This window comes from Aspergillus niger (genome assembly GCF_000002855.4).
Source record: "Aspergillus niger supercontig An14".
In the NCBI taxonomy this organism is placed as follows: domain Eukaryota; kingdom Fungi; phylum Ascomycota; class Eurotiomycetes; order Eurotiales; family Aspergillaceae; genus Aspergillus; species Aspergillus niger.
The window spans coordinates 502397-521158 of record NT_166529.1 but is presented as its reverse complement, the minus strand read 5'-3'; the positions used below and the strand labels follow the sequence as shown (position 1 = coordinate 521158).

General features: G+C 50.9%; 8 protein-coding genes across 8 annotated transcripts; 5 read left to right on the top strand and 3 right to left on the bottom strand.

Annotated features, from left to right (window-relative positions):
* Positions 1–795, top strand: An14g02040 (uncharacterized protein; the record flags this gene model as incomplete). The annotated part of the gene is made up of 1 exon (XM_001400793.3): positions 1–795. A coding segment is annotated over one exon (795 nt), but the record flags the coding sequence as incomplete, so codon positions are not given.
* A 268-nt stretch (positions 796–1063) lies between these two features.
* Positions 1064–4514, bottom strand: An14g02030 (uncharacterized protein; the record flags this gene model as incomplete). The annotated part of the gene is made up of 7 exons (XM_059744103.1): positions 1064–1166; positions 1248–2059; positions 2143–2214; positions 2267–3914; positions 3967–4251; positions 4305–4406; positions 4465–4514. The coding sequence occupies 7 exons, from the start codon at positions 4512–4514 to the stop codon at positions 1064–1066; spliced, it is 3072 nt and encodes a 1023-aa protein (XP_059602273.1).
* A 652-nt stretch (positions 4515–5166) lies between these two features.
* Positions 5167–6546, bottom strand: An14g02020 (hypothetical protein; the record flags this gene model as incomplete). Its single annotated transcript, XM_059744102.1, has 5 exons — positions 5167–5481; positions 5596–5631; positions 5716–5857; positions 5967–6068; positions 6329–6546. 5 exons carry the CDS (start codon positions 6544–6546, stop codon positions 5167–5169), a joined length of 813 nt encoding a protein of 270 aa, XP_059602272.1.
* Positions 6547–7255: 709 nt separating this feature from the next.
* On the top strand, positions 7256–10002 carry An14g02010 (uncharacterized protein; the record flags this gene model as incomplete). Its single annotated transcript, XM_059744101.1, has 10 exons — positions 7256–7259; positions 7406–7874; positions 7993–8011; positions 8064–8171; positions 8227–8298; positions 8349–8426; positions 8479–8608; positions 9392–9646; positions 9698–9884; positions 9939–10002. 10 exons carry the CDS (start codon positions 7256–7258, stop codon positions 10000–10002), a joined length of 1386 nt encoding a protein of 461 aa, XP_059602271.1.
* Positions 10003–10296: 294 nt separating this feature from the next.
* On the top strand, positions 10297–10806 carry An14g02000 (hypothetical protein; the record flags this gene model as incomplete). The annotated part of the gene is made up of 2 exons (XM_059744100.1): positions 10297–10630; positions 10724–10806. The coding sequence occupies 2 exons, from the start codon at positions 10297–10299 to the stop codon at positions 10804–10806; spliced, it is 417 nt and encodes a 138-aa protein (XP_059602270.1).
* Positions 10807–11751: 945 nt separating this feature from the next.
* An14g01990 (uncharacterized protein) lies at positions 11752–12654 on the top strand (the record flags this gene model as incomplete). The annotated part of the gene is made up of 2 exons (XM_001400788.3): positions 11752–12421; positions 12503–12654. 2 exons carry the CDS (start codon positions 11752–11754, stop codon positions 12652–12654), a joined length of 822 nt encoding a protein of 273 aa, XP_001400825.1.
* An 855-nt stretch (positions 12655–13509) lies between these two features.
* Positions 13510–14310, bottom strand: An14g01980 (uncharacterized protein; the record flags this gene model as incomplete). The annotated part of the gene is made up of 1 exon (XM_001400787.1): positions 13510–14310. The coding sequence occupies one exon, from the start codon at positions 14308–14310 to the stop codon at positions 13510–13512; it is 801 nt and encodes a 266-aa protein (XP_001400824.1).
* Positions 14311–14540: 230 nt separating this feature from the next.
* Positions 14541–15876, top strand: An14g01970 (uncharacterized protein; the record flags this gene model as incomplete). Its single annotated transcript, XM_001400786.1, has 2 exons — positions 14541–15260; positions 15319–15876. 2 exons carry the CDS (start codon positions 14541–14543, stop codon positions 15874–15876), a joined length of 1278 nt encoding a protein of 425 aa, XP_001400823.1.
* Between the last annotated feature and the right edge of the window lie 2886 nt (positions 15877–18762).

The window sequence follows — 18762 nt, the reverse complement described above, 5'->3', positions numbered from 1 at the left end:
GACTCCGGCATCACAGGAACCATCATGGCCGCGACCGGCGAATCAGCAAGCACATACACAGGCCTCGACGAAGTCCTTCCCGGCCCAGCAGTGATCATCAGCCTGATCGCCTACAACTCAACCGTCCAAGCCATGAACACCACTCTCCACAACCTATCCACCCAACTCACTAATCATACTACCCAAATAAACACCACACTCACACCACCAACCTCGTACTCTTACTGGTCCTACATCAAACCCAACTTCCTCGCCAGCCAATCCGCCGGCGCATCCAGCCTCTTCACAAGCCGCCTCCTCGGCAAATCCGAGCTCTCGTCCCTCCCACAGCCAGACCTCATCCACTACCTGCAGCAAATCTCCGCCTCCCAATCTGGAGATGGCACCCTCCTCATCTTCGGCCTCCAGGGCGGCCGCGGCACCGCTAACGTGCCTGAACAACGTCGCGGTAGCGTGCTTTCCTCGTGGCGCAGCGCATACGCACACGTCATGGCGTATGGCGGCTCCGTGAACGATACAGGGGATCCTGCTGCGTCGTTGGCTGAGGCGGCGGAGTGGTATGAGAGTGTGCTGGAGCCGGTGTGGAGGGATTGGGCGCCGAATATGGGCGCGTACATGAACGAGGGCAATCCGTTTAGTAGTACCTGGAAAAGGGACTATTATGGGGATGGGTATGAGAGGTTAGCGGAGGTTAAGAGGAGGTATGATCCGAATGGGAGTCTTTGGGTGTATGCGGGGGTGGGAAGTGATTTGTGGGAGTTTGATTTGAGGAGTGGGCTGCTTTGTAGGGTGTAGATGGGAGATAAATTGTGAGGGGGGTGGGGGGTTACGTGTGAGTCCTTGTTTTCTGTCCTTTGTATTATTAATTGCTTGTAGCAGTATGTATATATATTGTTTGTCTGTTTGCTATACCTGTTGCCTATCTCGCACTGTCTGCTACCACTCAAGAATGAATTGAGCCTAGGTAGTCTTCATAGAACTCTGATATTATAACTTGTGAATAGATTAAGAATATATACACCCAATAGTAATATACAATAGTACTTGCGCTCCTCCAACCCAACTAATCCTCCTGCGTCTCCGGCCCCGACATTAACCTCTGCGACTCCGCCGCATCCCGAACATGCAAATCAAAGCTCAGCTCCCCAACCAAGCTCTTCACGTTCCTAGAATGAGCAAAATCAAACATTAGCGCACATCGCCCACAAATTCATAAGCAATAAGACAGGGGGGAATCAACCACATACCTGAGCAAATCATCCAACGTAAAACTCACCACCGACCTAAGAACCTCTAGACAGACAAATGCGGAGAAGGCCGGATCCTCCACATGACGAATACTCAACAACTCCTCATCAATGCGCTGCAGCTCCCTCGCAAGGGGAAATGTGTCCCCCGTCTCAAGATACGGCGGTAGGGGCTGAGAATTTAGCACCGAAGCAGACAAGTGACAGAGCAGGGAAGTGATCTTGTGGGACTTGAAGCCGCTGGATTGAAGAGCTATCGATGCGAGGCGGGAGATCCATTTATTGTTATTATTATTGTTGGTATCATCGGTTATTGCGGACAAAGCGTCCATATTCTGAGTGGTATGCGCCATCAATGCCATGCTAGTGAGCATGCGCTGGATCTGGCCAATAATCTGATCGTATGTTGCACGGGGAAATTTCCCACCGATGGGCGGCTCAAAGGAACTGAAGTGACTGTGCATGCGGAGGCTGTTTAGGAGGAGCATTTCTTCTTTGAAGACTTTGTGGCGGGAGCGTTGGAGGGTGGCGGATGCGGAGCGGACGTCGTCTTCGGTGGTGCCGAGTTCGCCGGTGAGCCAGAGCTCGATGGTCGTGTGCATGCAGCTGTAGAATTTGGCGAGAACGAAGAGTCCACGTCCGAGCGTTTTGCGGAGGGTTGATTTGGCGGTTATTGGGTAGGGGAAAATTACCCAGAAGAAGGAGATCGCGCAGCCGGCGGCCACGGCGGCGAGTTTGTACGGGCCGAAGAGGTAGATTGGGTAGTAGGGTTGGCCGTTCGAGGTTGCGACTTCGATGCCGAGTTTGCGGACCTGGTTTGGTTTGGTTAGGGATGGGTTGTTTTGAGCGGAGTTGGAAATGGAGGGGGGTTGGTTACTTGTAGTTCGTAGCCTACGATGACGTTTAGGGTGACGATGGCGATCACAGAGGCTCCGAAGTATTGTGGTACTTTTACGTAGAAGTAGTACTATTGGAGGGGGTTAGCGGGTGGTAGGTATATAGAGAGGACGTAGGCTTACCTCGAAGACGTTGGCGAGGTAGAGGAATACTATGACACCTGGGGTCTTCTGATCCACAATATACCAGACAATCAGACTCAAGACTAACGAGACGGCCGTTGCTGCGATGCGCGCAATGAAGCCGAACATTGTCTGTCCGCTGGTCGGGTTCATCCCAATCACGATGACAATCATGGCCCAGATGCATCTCTGGTGAACGAAGAAGTCCTGCGTTTTGCGCAGGTATGCCAGAATACCAACAGAAAATGCAGCGGCGGCAACACGGAAGCCAAAAATACTTTGTTCGGAACTGATAATGTGTGACAAGTAGCGAAGCGCCAGACTGCCTTTCTCGAACCAGTTGGCCGGGGGCAGATGCTCAGGATCCGGGAAGTTGTTCGCTTCAGTCTGCCCAAATGCAGAAGATGGATCGACATGAGATGATTGTCTGCGGTCCGGACCAGACTTGGTGTCGTGTTCGGTTTCAAGCGATAGCCATCTACGGATGGTGCTGAGTCTGGGGAGAATCAATCGGCTCCGCTTCATAGTGCCATCCTGGATTCGGTCATCCGCAAAACGGATCAAGTCGAGGGTCGCTGTCAGTAGGTTATCCTGCAGGTGTCCCATGAAGAGGATGAGAAAGAACTCTTGCCTGACGTCGGGGTCAGTCGCAATGGCTGCCAGGTCCTCCTGGGAGGTGGCATTATCCGGCTTCTCTGAGACGGTGAACGCCTCAAGGGATGCGAGATTTCTTGTTAGATCCCTGCGGCGCGAGAAGTAGTTTCGCATTTCTTGTTCAAATCGCTGTGCAAATTCTGGCTCTAGAGGTGTAAGGAGTTCTCCTGTCCCTTCTTCATCTGTTTTCCCTGAGTATTGTTTCTCGATTTTCTTGCGCTTAGAAAGCCCAAGTGCCAGTAGGACATATTGTAATCCAACTGTCACCAATCTGGAAGAGTCCACTAGGCGGCCTTGAAGCGTCTGGGCTACCTTCTGCATTTCTGTCTGCTTCAGAGAATCCTCCTCGGCATCGACCGACCGCAGACTGCTGTTGCGTGTTCCTTCGTTCCTGATAATCATGTCCAGCACCTCAGGCAGCATAGCCATTCCTGAAAGGGGCAACAAAATACCCCGTAGCAGCCCGCCAATCCTGCTCAGGTCGCCTGCTGATAGTTTGCCCCATGCGATCTCGTCTTTCGAGTAGAGAAGGTCCGATTGTAGCTTCCCGTGCAACCCGTTCAACTTGGTAATTGATGCTGTCAAGCGCTTCTGCTTCGCTTCCAGATCCGAGATAGGGCTGTTTTGCATGTCTCGCATACTCCGCGCCGTGCGCGTCCTCTTCAAAAGCCCTTGATTCCCGGTCCATACCTCTGATGTTCCCTTAACAAAGTCGATCTGGGACTGTAGCACGTTATCAATTTGCGCGACGTAACCCCTGATATCATCGAAGACATGTCCTCGGCTAGTAATGGGTAGTATAAGTAGAGAGACACCAGTGGCAATCGCAAATCCCAGCATAAACCCTTTTAGCAGTCTGGAAACAAACGAAAGACCCTCGGATAGTGTGGTGAACATGCCACCGCGAGTAATTGTAACAGAGGAAAAGATTGAAAAGGCTACCATAGGATCCTGCAGCTCCTGCGGGCGCCAAGCACGGACAGTATTTGCAGCCCTGTATAGGTTTAGCAAAATTAGAAATGCCATCCAAGTAGGATTGGACATACCAAATCATGAATATTAGCCATATGGCGGATACGGCACAGGCATCGCTGCTGAAGCCATTCCGGACGGCCTCGCTAGCATCCGGAGGGGTGTTATGTTGTCTCGCCCGTACGGCACAAAAGATCGCTAAACAGCAGAGGGAAGCAGATACGCATGTTGACAAGAGATCGAAGAACATGATCCGCATAAACTTGGCTCGAGGCGTAAGTGCCTGAGACAGGACCGAAATAAGTGCTGATAGATATCCGATCGTGAGGGTGATGTCCGATATAGCACTACTCTGGTAACTGTTGGATATCAGCTACTTCATATCGAGAGAATGACATGCAATATGGCCTACATCGCAATCACAATTGTCGGTGGCAAAGCGCCCTTCAGCATAATAAGGAATGACCGAGCGTCCAAGTCGAGGCGCTGTCTCCAGGTCAAGGGATTCAATATGCTGTTAAAAACAACTTTAGTCTCATTCCAACTACATGAATACTGCGACAGTTGCCTACCTCAGCAACTTGACCATTCTACCCCCGCCAGCGCTCCTTGAGGGAGCCATTGTGCATTGACTGCTGTGTCCGTACAGCTAAGCGTTACGGGAAGCAGGATGCTGCGTATGCTCGCATACGGGCAGAATAAAGAGAGGTTGTAGATTATGATGAAGAATTTTCTCCTCTTCTAGTCTCCTAAGCTCGCCGAAAGATCATCGATCGAGCCGGGCTGAGTGACGGCCGCATTCGGGTCGGGTTGCCGTGCCTGGATCTCGTGACGCGTGCCGAACCAAATGCCGATAGAAGAAGGTTTCTTCTGCACGGGGCGTCCGCAGCATTGTCGGCTGGGGCAATCGGCCATCAGATAGTTTTCCACGTATGTCTAGAGTTGATATGACTAGTAGACTACTAGTAGGCGTGACTGGTTTGTGGGGTTCTTAAGCTGGTCAATGTGGTTGCTTGGCAGTATCAGAAGATGCCAAATTCGTAGTAGTTGAATGTTGAGATCTAGTGTTTTAGAGAAGCAAGTAACCTTGCGGATGACACAAATATAATCTGCAAACTTATCGGGATATAGGTCCGAGCAGTAATATAAGGTCTCTAGCATCGGTTACTTGTCTTGGCCATGAATCCCCGACGAGCCAGTATAAAGTAGAAGCCAGAAAGGGATCCCACGATAATGTGAGCGGCTGAAACCTTTGCCGCGACATCCCTCCGCATCTAAGCACGTGACCCAAACACACTGTGACTGTCGTCGCAGTCTTTCATGGACGATGAATGATGATCTCGCCATGAGAGGGCTCCTATTCTACGATAAAGCCAATTCTCGATGCATAGAGCAGGTGTTCGAGTGGTTGGCTGACACTTCTCCAGCGCGACATGATGACGAGTAGACGGACACATCATGCCTCTAAAGGTACCAGCATACGCTAGGACATCACCCCGCATATGTGCTCTGGTAGTGGTTACTATTCTTTGTGCTCCTACCCACTGGCCAAGACGGTCAGACGCAATGACATCCGGACATGCATCTTCCTAATCAGATGCTGTTGCGGGGTTACGAGGCGCGCTGGGCCGTCATGATCTCATCGTTTCCATATATACTTTGTTGAGGAACAATGAAGACCAAATATGCCTGGTTCCAGTTACATGTGCCAAGCCGGAAACGCAATCAGCGACAGTGATCTGAAACTACACTGATAGGATCGAATCTGTCCGAAAGGCACCGTCAACATGAACTCAATGCGTCGATGGCAGTTCCATCGCAACGGTCCACGGCACAGCCATAAGTTTTGGCTCAGCCACACTGCTGCGGAGACGGATGGGGATGACGAGTCCATGGTCTAGATCGTGAGTCAGCGGATTGTAGGGAACCGCGCTGAGTGGCCAAGGTGGACGTGTGAGAGAGATACTGAAAGTACAATGGAATACTGAACGAGGAGAAGACAGGTCAACATTCCGGAGAGATTCTGACGCTGACGAAGGCTCATTGACCTTTTGCAGGGAAAAGCTCATGTGACGCGTTACCCAAAGCTACTACGAACAAACCACAGAGAATCCCTGTAAAGTACGGGTATGGGATACCGGAATCCGGAGAAATGCTACCGAAACGAGGCTGACTCCTGACGTAGTGCCGACCAATCAAAAACGAGCCACTAGTGGACTTCGGGGCAGGCGCAGGAATTCAGCAGTTCTGATTGGAGGGTCTACCGGGGAGAAGATTTGGGGAAGATTTTAATTTGTTGAGAAAGACAGGTGAACTTGGCAATCACTTGCAAGCCAGCCCGTTCTGGCCTCAATTCTCGGTCGGGGTTTTTTTTGGAATTCACAACTTTCAGTCATGATTGTGTAGGTTTGTGTTCTGTTCTATCCGTTGCGTAACGGGGGTCTCTTCTCCCCCTTACCTCTGCAAGCCACGGCACCTGAAATAGAGTCACAGAACCGAATAATCTTGTCACTGCCGTTGACTCCTTTCACCCTAGTTTCGCTGGCTCCACTGTTGATGTCGTAGGTGTGCATCTCATGGACGGATTCTGGAAAAGGTGAGATGCGTTGAGATTTGCCCCTATGGATCCGCGGCCCAGAGGTGGAGAACTCCATCAGGGCGGCCCAAAAAGACTAGTAGCTATCTAATTGATCATGCATTCACTTTCTGCTTTCTTTTTTTTTGCGGACTGACAAATGGAGAAGTACCCGCCGTGTGATCGCTGACATCTCCGAGTCTGAAATTGAATTGAAAAATAGCCGATGACACCATGGAGAATTCGGTTCTCCGAGCTGAGCCCGGTCGGAGATACCAACAGGGAGGAGATGACCTCAGCGGTACCTTGGAAGTAGCTAACTAATCATAGTAGGTAGATAGAAGTTGATGTGATAGGATGTTAGAGCAACTTGTTGGCCATGATTGATAAGGTGCAAAGTGGAGACGGCTGCGTGTCGAGGTCGACGGCAATTCACTGCGATTCACTGCTGCGAAACGGGGCGGACCATGGCTCCAGTTCAGAATAAGGTCAGGATCAGGATGATCATCCTGGTGTTCTTGGCAAGCATCATTGGTTCTGCTTCCATGCCACAGGGCGCCCCCGTCCCAGAAAGGTTGACTTCTCCCATTCCTTTATAATAGTCCGGTCGCGCAGGTTACTTCTTGGACCCTCTTCCTATCTATCTTATTCTCCTTCCTGAAGCTTGGCTTGCTTGCTTGCTTCCTGTGTTTGACACAGCTTCCTCTTACCACTTTATCACACACGTCTTATCGAGGGCCCCTCTTGCCTTCTCTATCTGATCATTTCCGTTCCTGGTCCTGAAATACATGCGTGAGTGCCTCTCCCGACTCCCTCCCTATCGCCATCCCTTCCCTGGCCCATTAGAGGTCCTCCTCAAACGATTCTTCTTGACGTCTCATCGATGATCCCATCTATCTTGAGGTCCCTAATTAACATCTTATCTCCTTGCTATGCAGACCGGATTCACTCGTGGGCGAAAGCTCACGCGTCTACCCCGAATACTCAGTCCCAGGGTCAAAACCAGTCCAACTCCCAGTCCTCTGAGGACGCTTCAGCTCAAGATGCTCAAGTGAAAGAAGGTATACGTGACCCGGCCTGCCCGGAGTCGGAAAAAGATGCCAATCAAACCCCTGAGCGCGGAATGTTCGTTCGGATGAAGGATGGAATTGTTCGCTTCACCGGCCACACCAAACGCGCCCTGTGCCACAGCTGGGTCAATGTGCTGCTTGTGTTCGTCCCTGTCGGCATTGCGGTCGAGGCCGCTGGACTCAATCCAGGCCTGATCTTTGCCATGAATGCGATAGCTATCATCCCCTTGGCCGGTCTGCTCAGCCACGCCACCGAGTGTGTCGCCAGTCGATTGGGTGACACCGTGGGTGCGCTCATTAACGTCACCTTCGGAAATGCAGTAGAGTTGATCATCTTGTATGTTTTCTGAATCCGTCCTTCTACCTCTGATTGTGTTGCTAACGTTTCGGTAGCATGTAAGTCGTTGTTCACAAGAACATGTGCATCATCAGATACTAAACACAGCGGATTCGTTCAGTATTGCTCTAGTCAAGGTGAGTAAACAGATTCTCCGACAGACTTGAGGACCGCCCTAATATTGTCTAGAATGAGATTCGGATCGTTCAAGCATCCCTGCTCGGCTCCATCTTAGCAAACCTACTGCTGATCCTGGGTATGGCCTTTCTGTTGGGAGGCCTGCGCTTTCAGGAACAGGTAAGCCAGCCAGGGATCTAGATCTGTACTTGTTCGATGAACTAACTTGTGCCAGATCTATAATAGCACTGTCACGCAGATGAGTGCATGTCTTCTCAGTTTGAGTGTCATGAGTTTGCTCTTGCCGGTATGTCTGCGTATCCCTTCGGTCTACCTTATACATGCTGACGTATCCAGACGGCGTTCCACGCTTCTTGGTCGGATTCGGGAGATGCAGATAAGTACACACTTAAAGTTAGCCGTGGAACAAGTGTTGTAAGTAGTAGCTACTGCCGATCAGGTCATGCCTTTCTAACTCTTCGATCAGGTCTTGCTCCTGGTGTACGTCTTGTACATCATCTTCCAGCTCAAATCCCACGCCTATCTTTACGCCAGTATCCCACAACAAATCATTGATGAAGAATCTCACCCGGGTGTTCTGGCTGAATTCATGAATAGTTCGTCAGACTCGAGCAGCTCATCGGATGAGTCTGTCGATACGACAACCTCCTGGTCTACCGCCAAGCGTATAAAGAGGGCCATGAAACATAGGCGGCATCGCAAATCGAGTACCAGCTCTCATGGTACGGTTTCTCCACAGTCGTTCCGTAAAAAGTCCTCGGCCGATATGCCTCCTGCAGCCGTTATAGATGAGCATGCCGGTTCTGCGGGTGACCTGAGTGTTACTCAAGCGGACGGGTCCGGGTCCTTTGTCATTGATTTTGGAGATGACAGCCGATACGATGCCGATCATGAACCCCAGACGCGGGATTTCGGACAAGAACAGGACAAAGCCTCCAAGGAGGATCGAAAGACGAAGAGGCGTGAGCGGCGAAAGCAACGACGTGCCGAAAAGGACAAGGCCGCTACATCCGTGACTGGCACTACTGTAACCGGCCGCCCGTCCATGAAGACGCACAACACGGAAACTGCCTTGGATCATCCTCAACCTACGCTGGAGGTTGGAGAAGCGACTGAACCTGCCAAAAGGCGATCGCCCTTCCGTCCAACTATTCCATCTCTGTTGAGCAACACTGTTTTTTCGAGCAACCTGGCCGCGCCCAACTCAACGGTGCCTGCCAGTCCCTCGAATCCTTATGGTCTTCGACGAACGCATTCTCTGCCGTCTTTCACCAACCGCCCTCCACCTCCAGGAAATGCCGTTCAGTTTGCCCGGGGTGCTTCTCGCATGCCCACGGCCGTGACCAACAACCCAACTGAAGCGGCCCCCGAGCAGCCAGAACCTGAAATGTCTCGCACTGCAGCGGTGGTGATGCTTCTGGTGTCGACCGGCCTTGTAGCAGTGTGTGCGGAGTTTCTCGTCGACGCTATCCCCACCATGATCGAGAGCTCGTCTGTCAGTGAAGCGTTCATCGGTCTGATTATCCTCCCGATTGTTGGCAACGCCGCCGAGCACGTGACCGCCGTCAGCGTGGCCACCAAGAACAAGATGGACCTGGCCATCGGTGTCTCGGTAGGAAGTAGTATTCAAATTGGTATGTTTTTCATTCTTCTGTTGTTTGGGAGTAGAGACTCATTCGTCACAGCTATCTTTGTTACGCCTTTGGTGGTCATCCTGGGTTGGTGCATGGACAAGGACATGTCCTTGTACTTCACGCTATTTGAGACCATCTGTCTATTTGTCACGGCATTTGTTGTCAACTTCCTGGTTTTGGATGGCCGAAGCAACTACCTGGAAGGCTCCTTGCTCATTGCAGCCTATGTAATCATAGGGTAAGTTCGTTTTCTGTCCAGGTTGCGTTTGTTCGGCAGCTAACGAGCTTCAAGTGTTGCTGCATTTTATTATCCTGGCAGTGGACAGTCCAGTGATCTTGGCACTGCTGGAGGATAAGTGGTTGGCAGGGGTTCAATGAGACCAATGTCACGGCGCCGGGTATTTTAACACCCGACTGCACAGTGGTGGTGGAGTCGAGGAGGGGATAATGAGCTACGGGGTGTGGGTTCGGGGACCTGGAAGAAGACGGAGGATTGATGTTGCTGGTGGGAAAGGACGATGGTTACATTAAACGAGATTGCCAATAGTGCTACCTGGCTTAGTCTACACAATTTCAGAATGCGAATTACCACTTCTCGGACATAATGTTTTCATGAATTGCGGGATTTTGTGCGGCGACAGTAGGACCCTATGATACCCTGTAAATCCCGCTCCGATGCACGATATCTAACACATCGCCTGCCAAGCCAAATCGATTTCCTGGCGCAGGATTCAGCTGTAGGCAACGAGGCACTGATTCTCTCTTCTCACGCAGTCCATACAGTAAGTACACTCTTGGCGCAGCGTTGTCAAGACAGGTCCGACTGCGATGACTGCATCAGGAATGCACAGCGACAGATGTGGCTGAGCCTGTCATTATTACCGCGTACGGAGTACGAAGTCGTCTACTACTACGACAGTGGACTGTACAGCCACTCGGTAAGACACACGTGGCTGCTTCAGTCAGGGGCTATCGGAGGGGCAGGTCTTGGCGTAATCAATTGACGTTCCAGATACAGCGGCTAGCTTGCTGTTTCGCCGTTGTTGCATTTCGCTTAGGGGATGGCCTCGCTTGGAGGCAATTTTCTCTTCTTTTGCAGGATGTTGTCATCTACCATTGGGAAGCGTGTAAAGTGTGGCTATGCTTATCCAGAGCGTTGACCTAGTTGAATCTCCCGCCTTCTGGAACCCTACCCAACGGGGGAGGTTCTTAACCGGCTGGACGTGATGATGATACGGGACTGATACGCAGTGGGGCTAGTGCTGTGGCTGATAGGAGAGTATGTAATCCGATTGGCTGGGAGGACCAGTTCCACAGCACCAGCCCTGTGTGGCGCCAAGCACCCGAAAAGGGGAGAGTCGGAGGGACAAGTCAGACGGAGATTATTCTTAGCATTGATTTGGTTGGTTTCATGCGTGAGTGACTGCATGGCTAAGAGGGAACTATTAGCTAAACTGCTAGGCATCAATGCCCCTCCATCTGACGCATCTTGCTGTCTCTCTGCAGCTAGTTAGTCACTGCCATTGTACATTCCTCACCATGCCTTCTCCAGGGTAAACCCGTCCAGCCACTGTGTTCAAGTCCATCTATTGTTTGTGAATAGAAATGCGTTTCAATCTAGACCTCCGGTTGATCCCGGGATCCACCACCCTTCAGGGGCCCATGATGCCGTCCATTGTTTACGTCTCTGCCTAATCCGTTCTGCATCTCCAGACTGCCAGATCTACAGCCTCCCAGTCATCACTCATCCACCAGACTATTGACGCTTCCCCATCCCGACTAATAACCCAGTGGAGAACCGTCTCCTTACTCTTAGCGCCTGTTTGGGTCCCGATGGGCTGAGTGCGAATCCCTGGGAGCCGTTAATCCCGGCCTAACTGGACTGACTTACGCGCCAGTGACAGGGTGAAGTCGAAGAGGGGCCACCCCCATTGATGCATCCGTGTCCAGAGTCCCAACTTCATCCCCCCCTCCACCTGACAGGGTCTCCAGAGCCGCTATAGATATTTAAGGGTCTTTCGTCCTTCCCTTCTTCTCTTCTTCTTCTCTCTCTCTATCTTTCTATCTCCCTCCCTCAACTTTCTCCTAATCCTTCCACAACCACCATGTCTTACTACCCCCCACCACAGGAACCCTACTACGGCGGACGCCCTCCGTACGAGCGTCCGCCATACGACCGTCCTCCCTACGAGGGTGGTCCTCCCCCGGAGCGTCCCCCCTATGACCGTCCTCCCTACGAGGGTTCTTACGAGCGTCCTCCCTATGATCGCCCCCCTCCAGAGAGATACAACTCCGGCCCTCCTCCGCCGGAGCGCCCTCCCTACGACCGTCCCCCATACGGTGATCGGTCTCCCTACGAAGGCGGCGAGCGCGGCTTCGACTCCCCTGCTCCTCGTCCTCCCTACACCAGCCCTCCTCCTTCCGCTCGTCCTCCCCCCGTCCCTCCCCCTCCTCTCCCCATGGACTGGGCCCAGGAGTGGGAGCCCAGCGTCCGCCGCGCCTACTACGTCCACATTCCCTCCGGCCGCACAGAATGGGAGCTTCCCGCTGACATGTCCCGTGACATGCCTCCCCCTGGCCCTCCCCCGGCCGGTGGACCGGGCTACTACGGAAGCCCCCCTCCGCCGCAGGAGGGCGGGTACTACCCCGACCCCCAGGCCCAGCAGATCTCCGAGGAGGAGCAGAAGAAGAAGGACCGTAAGAACATGCTTCTCGGTGGCGCAGCTGGTGTGGCTATCGGTGCTCTCGGTGCTGCATTCGTCTCACACGAGATTCGTACGTTTCCCCCCTCTCCCCTTCCCGTCCAAGGCCACATTCATGGTCACGGTATAAACTGCATACTAACAAGAACAATAGACGAGCACGAAGAAAAGGAAGAAGAGGAGGAGCGTGAAGAACAGCAGTCGTACGACTATGACCGGCCGCCTGTCGTGTACGAGCGCGAAACCACTATCATCGAGCGTGGAGAGGAGCCTGCCTATGAGAATTACGACGAGGATGGATGGTAGATGCGGTATACCTATTCCTACTTGTTAATAACCAAATTCTATTCGCATAAGCTTTCGGGAATGTTTAGCTGTATTTATTATACTTTTTAACTGAATACCTACCTTCTATCGAGGAATAGATTTGATACTCGGAATGTCTATTGGAGATGTCTTGTCTTAATATGATTCTCGGTCTATTACTAGTAATTCCAGGTGTATGTCGCCTTGGCGATAAGGCACTCACCCCACTGGTTCAATGCCATACTTCTTTCCTATCGATAATAAGTAATAGTCTCTCTGACATTGATCCACAACGCATTAATGACATAAAGCCGGTATTATACTCCTTGGTGTTGGGAAGGGTCTGTCTAATAATAAATTAAGACACAAAAAAATTATCTTCATTGGTACTATATCAAAGAACAGTGGGATAACCGCCCAGTGAGAGCTGCGCACCTTATCTTCCATGAGTGAGCAGTCATAGTTAGTAGTACTAGTACTTACTGGTATGATTTTATTATTACCCTGAACCTGAAGAATACGGGAAAGATTTAGGTGGTAATGAAATTTATTACTTCTTCATAGTGTTATTCTGCATTGTAAGCGAGATCTCAACGATATAATAAGGTCTCGATTGTAGGATCGTCCTACTGATAGTGTCATCTACTGGCGACCATGGTATCAAGATGGATAGTAAAGATACTAAAAAAGGTTTTCAGTGTTGGTGTGATTGTTCGACAGATATACTCTCATATATACACAGTATTTCATCCGCTCACAGCGATACTATAACTACTACAGGAGCATAGTAGTACATACTATACTATAGCTCCCACCCAAAAAAACTCCCAAAGTACTGGGAAGCACTTATCAACACTACTTCCAACAAACAATCTCCCCATGCAACAAGCCAAACCACCCCTGTTCACACTCCATAAACTCCTCCCACCCCTTAACAATTCCATCCAACTGCTCCCTAGTCGCAAACCCACCCTCAACCGCCTGCGCCGCGAACCCCGAATTGGCCGCCCTTCCTGCCATCGACCCACCCCAATACCTCCGTTCCTCAGGACTACTAAAGCACCACGACCCCGCCGTCTTCTTGATCCTTTCCTGCGGAAACCCCGCCTCTTCCGCCCACACATGGATCTTCGACCCCGGGTGTGGGTTCCCGCCCTTCTCTCGAGCCATTTTAGTAGCAATGTCCAGCCAGAGCTCGATCCCCTTGTTCTCGGGATACCATGTCATGGCGCTGGATTCGCGGGCGGCAATGATCCCGCCGTCAGGTTTAGCGACGCGGCGCATTTCGCGCAGGGCGAGGACGGGATCCGCGATGTGTTGGAGGACTTGGTGCACGTGAACTAAGTCAAAGGTGTTGTCGGCGAAGGGGAGGGAGTGGATGTCGGCTACTTGGAAGGTGATATTGGTAATGCCTTGGGATGAGGCTAGATTGCGCGCTTGGTCTAATGGATCCGAGACGTATTCTACCCCTGTTACGTGGCCTTCCGGGACGTGTCGCGCGAAGTCGACGGTGATGCTGCCGGGGCCGCAGCCGATGTCGAGGATGGTCATGTTGGGTTTGAGGTAGGGGAGCACGTAGGGGACCGAGTTGGAGATGGTGCGCCACCCGTGGGTTTGGAGGACTGCCTGGGCATGGTCGGTTGTGTAGGTTGTCATTGTTGGTAGTAATTTGGTTGTTGGGTTTATCTTGAGGCGTTGAAGAATGTGTAGCTGTTTCTCGTGTCAATTGTGAGTTAAAGATGAGGTCAGTTGCTGGTGCCATGGGGGAATTTATATGGTGAGTCCTACCATGGATTGCACCTCGGATCTCTCTGTCACCCCACTATCAAAACCCCACCACATCGGAATTCCGATCCTCTTTCAACTTCCCCAAAACTCTACTGACTATGAGATCCTCCCAGTCCAAGCGGAGGCAGCAGCCTCCTCCACGCAAGAAGGCCTGCCAAAGCTGCACCAAATCAAAAGTCCGATGTGACTTGGACAGGCCGGCTTGCTCTCGTTGCCGGTCGCTTGGTCGGACCTGCGAATATCTGACGCATCCTCCGGTTACCAGTCCTCTGAGCGAGCCCAACTACACATCACCCACCGACACTACCGACAGAGAGCCAGTGTTGCCGATATACAGCACGCCACAGATAGCTCCGATCTCAGAGTTGCCGATACCCCTGCCATACACTTTCAGCAGTCCGGCTTGGACCCCTCCACATCCGCCCCGCAGGCTAGTAGCCGACAGTGTGCGTGGTGAGAGTAATGAACTCGACTTCACGGGGATTGAGCTAGTTCCGAGTGTCAATGCAGAAAGTATCAGGGATCGATGGCTGCGACCGTATATTTTGCCTCCACTGGGTCGTGATGAGGTCCCGAAGGCCTATCATCCGTTCACTTTGCAGTACATCTCGAGGATTTTGAGTACATATCCCCGGTTTATGCTGAAGGATGGCGATGTGCCACCGATAATCCATCGGATGCAGATTGTTGGGCGCAGAATGCCCCGTGCTTTGGCGAATTGTTACAGTCTGGTGCGGATGTGGGAGCAAGCTGCGGAGGGAAGTGAAACCTTGGTGGTAGAAACTGTAGAGAAAGAGATGGATCGACTAGCCAGCGAGGTATGACTGATCATTGTATACTATTGCTGCAAACGAGGCAGCAGCTGACATGGAACAGGAACCGCCTAGTCTAGATGACTTCGATCTTCTTGCTATTTTCCAGGCATACCTGATCTACTCCGTAATGTTATACTTCTCGCCTATAGCGGGAGCCAATGCCGTCAACGACAAAATCATGATAACTCTCATGGAATTGGCGTTCCGTACTGCTCGAAATGGGCTCTTCTGCACCGCCGAGATGTCTCATACCAGACCCAGCTGGGAGTCGTGGATCGTGGCGGCCGCCAAGCGGCGATCGCTCTTTACAATGTACCTGTTCTGCAGCGTTTACAATGCCGATCGGCTTTTACCAAATTTTATTGCAGACGAGATGACTGGTGTTTTCGCCCCTGAAGCCAAAGCATTGTGGGAAGCCACTTCTCGTGAGACATGGGCGAAAGAGTACGATCGGCATCTTCTTAATTGGGAAGACGGGATGCTTGAGATCTCGGAGTTGTGGAGATCTGCGGAGACAGGAACACCGCGACGGCGAGAACGGATTGAGCGGTGGCTACGAACAGTGGACGAATTTGGGATGACAATGTTTGGGGTTACTGCTCATGTGCATGGATGCTGATTTACTTGGGCAATTCCATTTGTACGCCACCTTGGAGTTCTGAATCGAAATTCTGAGCACGGGGCGGGAATTACACCAGAATGGCTCGTCTAAGTTACAGTGGACTTTTATTTGGTGCACGTTAGCAGGTTTTCTTACGTGGAATAGGCTGTTTGGTCTGTTTACATAGGAAAGATCTTATTCTTAGTAGAGATCTGGGAGATTTGGAGAGGATCGGAATACCGACATAGTGGGGTGAAGAGATCCGAGGTATAATCGAAGTACACCGCCTTCACACGTCATGTTCAATTCGTTCTAAATTTCTGGGAGAATAGGATCAAAGGGGTTCTAGAGGCAAAGCCAACAGCATCGAAGTGAGTTGAATTGTTGTGCTCGCTAAGTATTTAGTCATATAGTAGCAGACGTAAGATACGATCAAGCGCAGGCGCTGCGTGCGGCAGATGACCTCGGCAATGACAGCTTCAAGTTATATTTGAGCACATATACTAGTAGATTAATGAGCATTTAGAGAAGAACAGGGAATTACAGAGGGCAAAGGTTGAGGCACAAGGTGAGCTAACCAGACAAGTCCAGGTCATGAGAGGCAGTATGCTAACAGTGATATGGTTGAAATTGTGCGAATACTACGGTATAGAGATGGCGATCCGTTCTTGCTTTTCTTGCTATCGTTGACTGTTACTAGTAGTACCGAATTGCACCCCTGTCTAGACGGACTGACTAGTACTACTTGTGGCAAACCTTACAGACTATACTATGTTATTCTTGCCAATAGCATCCTTAGATTGGCCGATCATCAGCGGTGCTGACATTTGCTTAATTTATCTTGAACAATTGAAACATTGCATGACGTTATAGCTGTTGATCATTCTCTGCTCTAATTGGCTTTTGAAGTACTAATGTCAGCATCGCATCCGGAAAATGAGTCTAATATAGCAGTTTATGTGATAAATTAAATGTAATTACATGCTGTAGCCATGTAAAGTCAATTTGGAAAAGCTTTCTGTTGTATCTTCATATTATAAAAAGTAGGTAGAATCACTCATGGTGTATATCATGCTACGTAATAATACATGATATATAAGTAACATTCTCAAAAGCCCGGTGGTATCATGTCGTAAACTCCGTATTCCGTATATTATAATGTACTAGTAGATCGTTAGTACCAATAGCCCCGTGACTGTTGGAATATACATACCAAAGCGTCTGCTTCCAAATACGCAGAATCTAATGATCATGCGACGACGGCTTCTGGAGACGAGGATAGTAGAACAGGAAGAATACCACGACAGCTAGCAAGACCACGAGCGTCGGAAGAAACATAAACAGAAAGAGAAATAGACTCAGGCCTAGAGCGGCGCTATGTCCAGGAAAGAAGCGGCGAGCCATGAGATCAACAGTCGAAGCAAGCATCGATTCCATGGGAAGGGAAAGGGTTATGATCCACGCTAGTGGTCGAAGATCCGTCTAGTGAGGACTAGCGAACAAAGAAACAGGACGATCAGGGTCTTTGAATGTGATATTTATATCGCCGGTTTAAATGAAGTGGCAGACAAATCTTGCCGTGCTAGATAGAGGCTGGTTCCTCGGTCGGAGCTCACGGGATGATGAGTGATGCTGCAGTGAAGCTGCCTGGAGTGGAGCGCGCGAGCAGTGGGCAGCGCCGTTATCTCTGACTTTATTATTGCGGGGACCTAGGCAGACCACGCGAGTCGGTTTTGCGGCGGTAGTCTAGATGATTTGACTCGTTACTGCCGGACAGAGATTGGGGGTCTGGGAGGTCGACAGGGGAGATTCGAGCCATTTGAAGTCCTGCCAATAGCTCGGTGCCTGGTCCATCGAGGTTGCTTTTGGCGTCTGGAAAAGGCAAATTTGAGGTACCAGCCCGGTAAGTTACATGGGTAGCTGCTGGTTGGTAACGCTGTTCATTACCAGCCAAAACTGGATGCCTGCAGGGATTGCTTCATTATTGGGCGCAGTGGAGAGCCATCATTGGTGGATGTCTTAGCGCCCCGCTGAGAACCCACTCCAACCATTCCGCTTTCAGCCGAGTCGCTGCTAAAAATGAATGGGCATTCGAGGGCCAATCATTACCGGGGTGACGCAAGAAGCAAGGATTGTCTGGGTCAGGCAGCAGTATTTCATGTACGGCGCGCAGGTTGCTTTGAATACTTACAACCGCATGCTTATGAGCTTGGGAGGAGACTAGATTACATCTGGTAAGTAATATGCGAGGGAATGATGTCGCCACGATTGATTTAAAGTATCTCAATAAGGATTGCAATTTAATTAAAGCTCCTCTATCTCCCCCTGTTTCGGGTGCCGGGGAGTTGGTTAGATTCCCGCACTAAACCACGGATATAACTTCAGTATTACTGGTATCAACTTGTTGAGGATTTCAAAGACAACCGGACGGTGTAACAGCTGGATTGCCGATACGGCTAGAGCCACCGCAGCGAACCAATGGTCGTGTCGCCCTGTAGGGCTGAGGCGGACTTGGCACGGCCCTCGGGTAAATCAAAGGCAAGCTGGCCAGTCGAAGGGATGGACCATCGTGAATTTCGTTGTATCATGAGTACGCTGAACAACTGATATCATCCCGCCTGGATGGTCACATAACTACTAGTAATTAATATCCATTATTAATCAGAATGCCACTATGGAAAATCTCACGCTACGCCGTAAAAGAGAATAGTTCTTCCCATCGCAATCAATCAGGCGAGCGCATCATCCGTTTATCCCTTGCAATCCTTCTCTTCTCCTTCCCTTTTCCCTTCCCCTTCCCTTCAGTTCCCCATCGGCTTCCCCCCCCTCCCTTCCCCATCCCACTGAGCTCGGATGCATCCGTGAGTCCCCGCGGAGATGAGGCTATCTCGTTCGTTATCAATC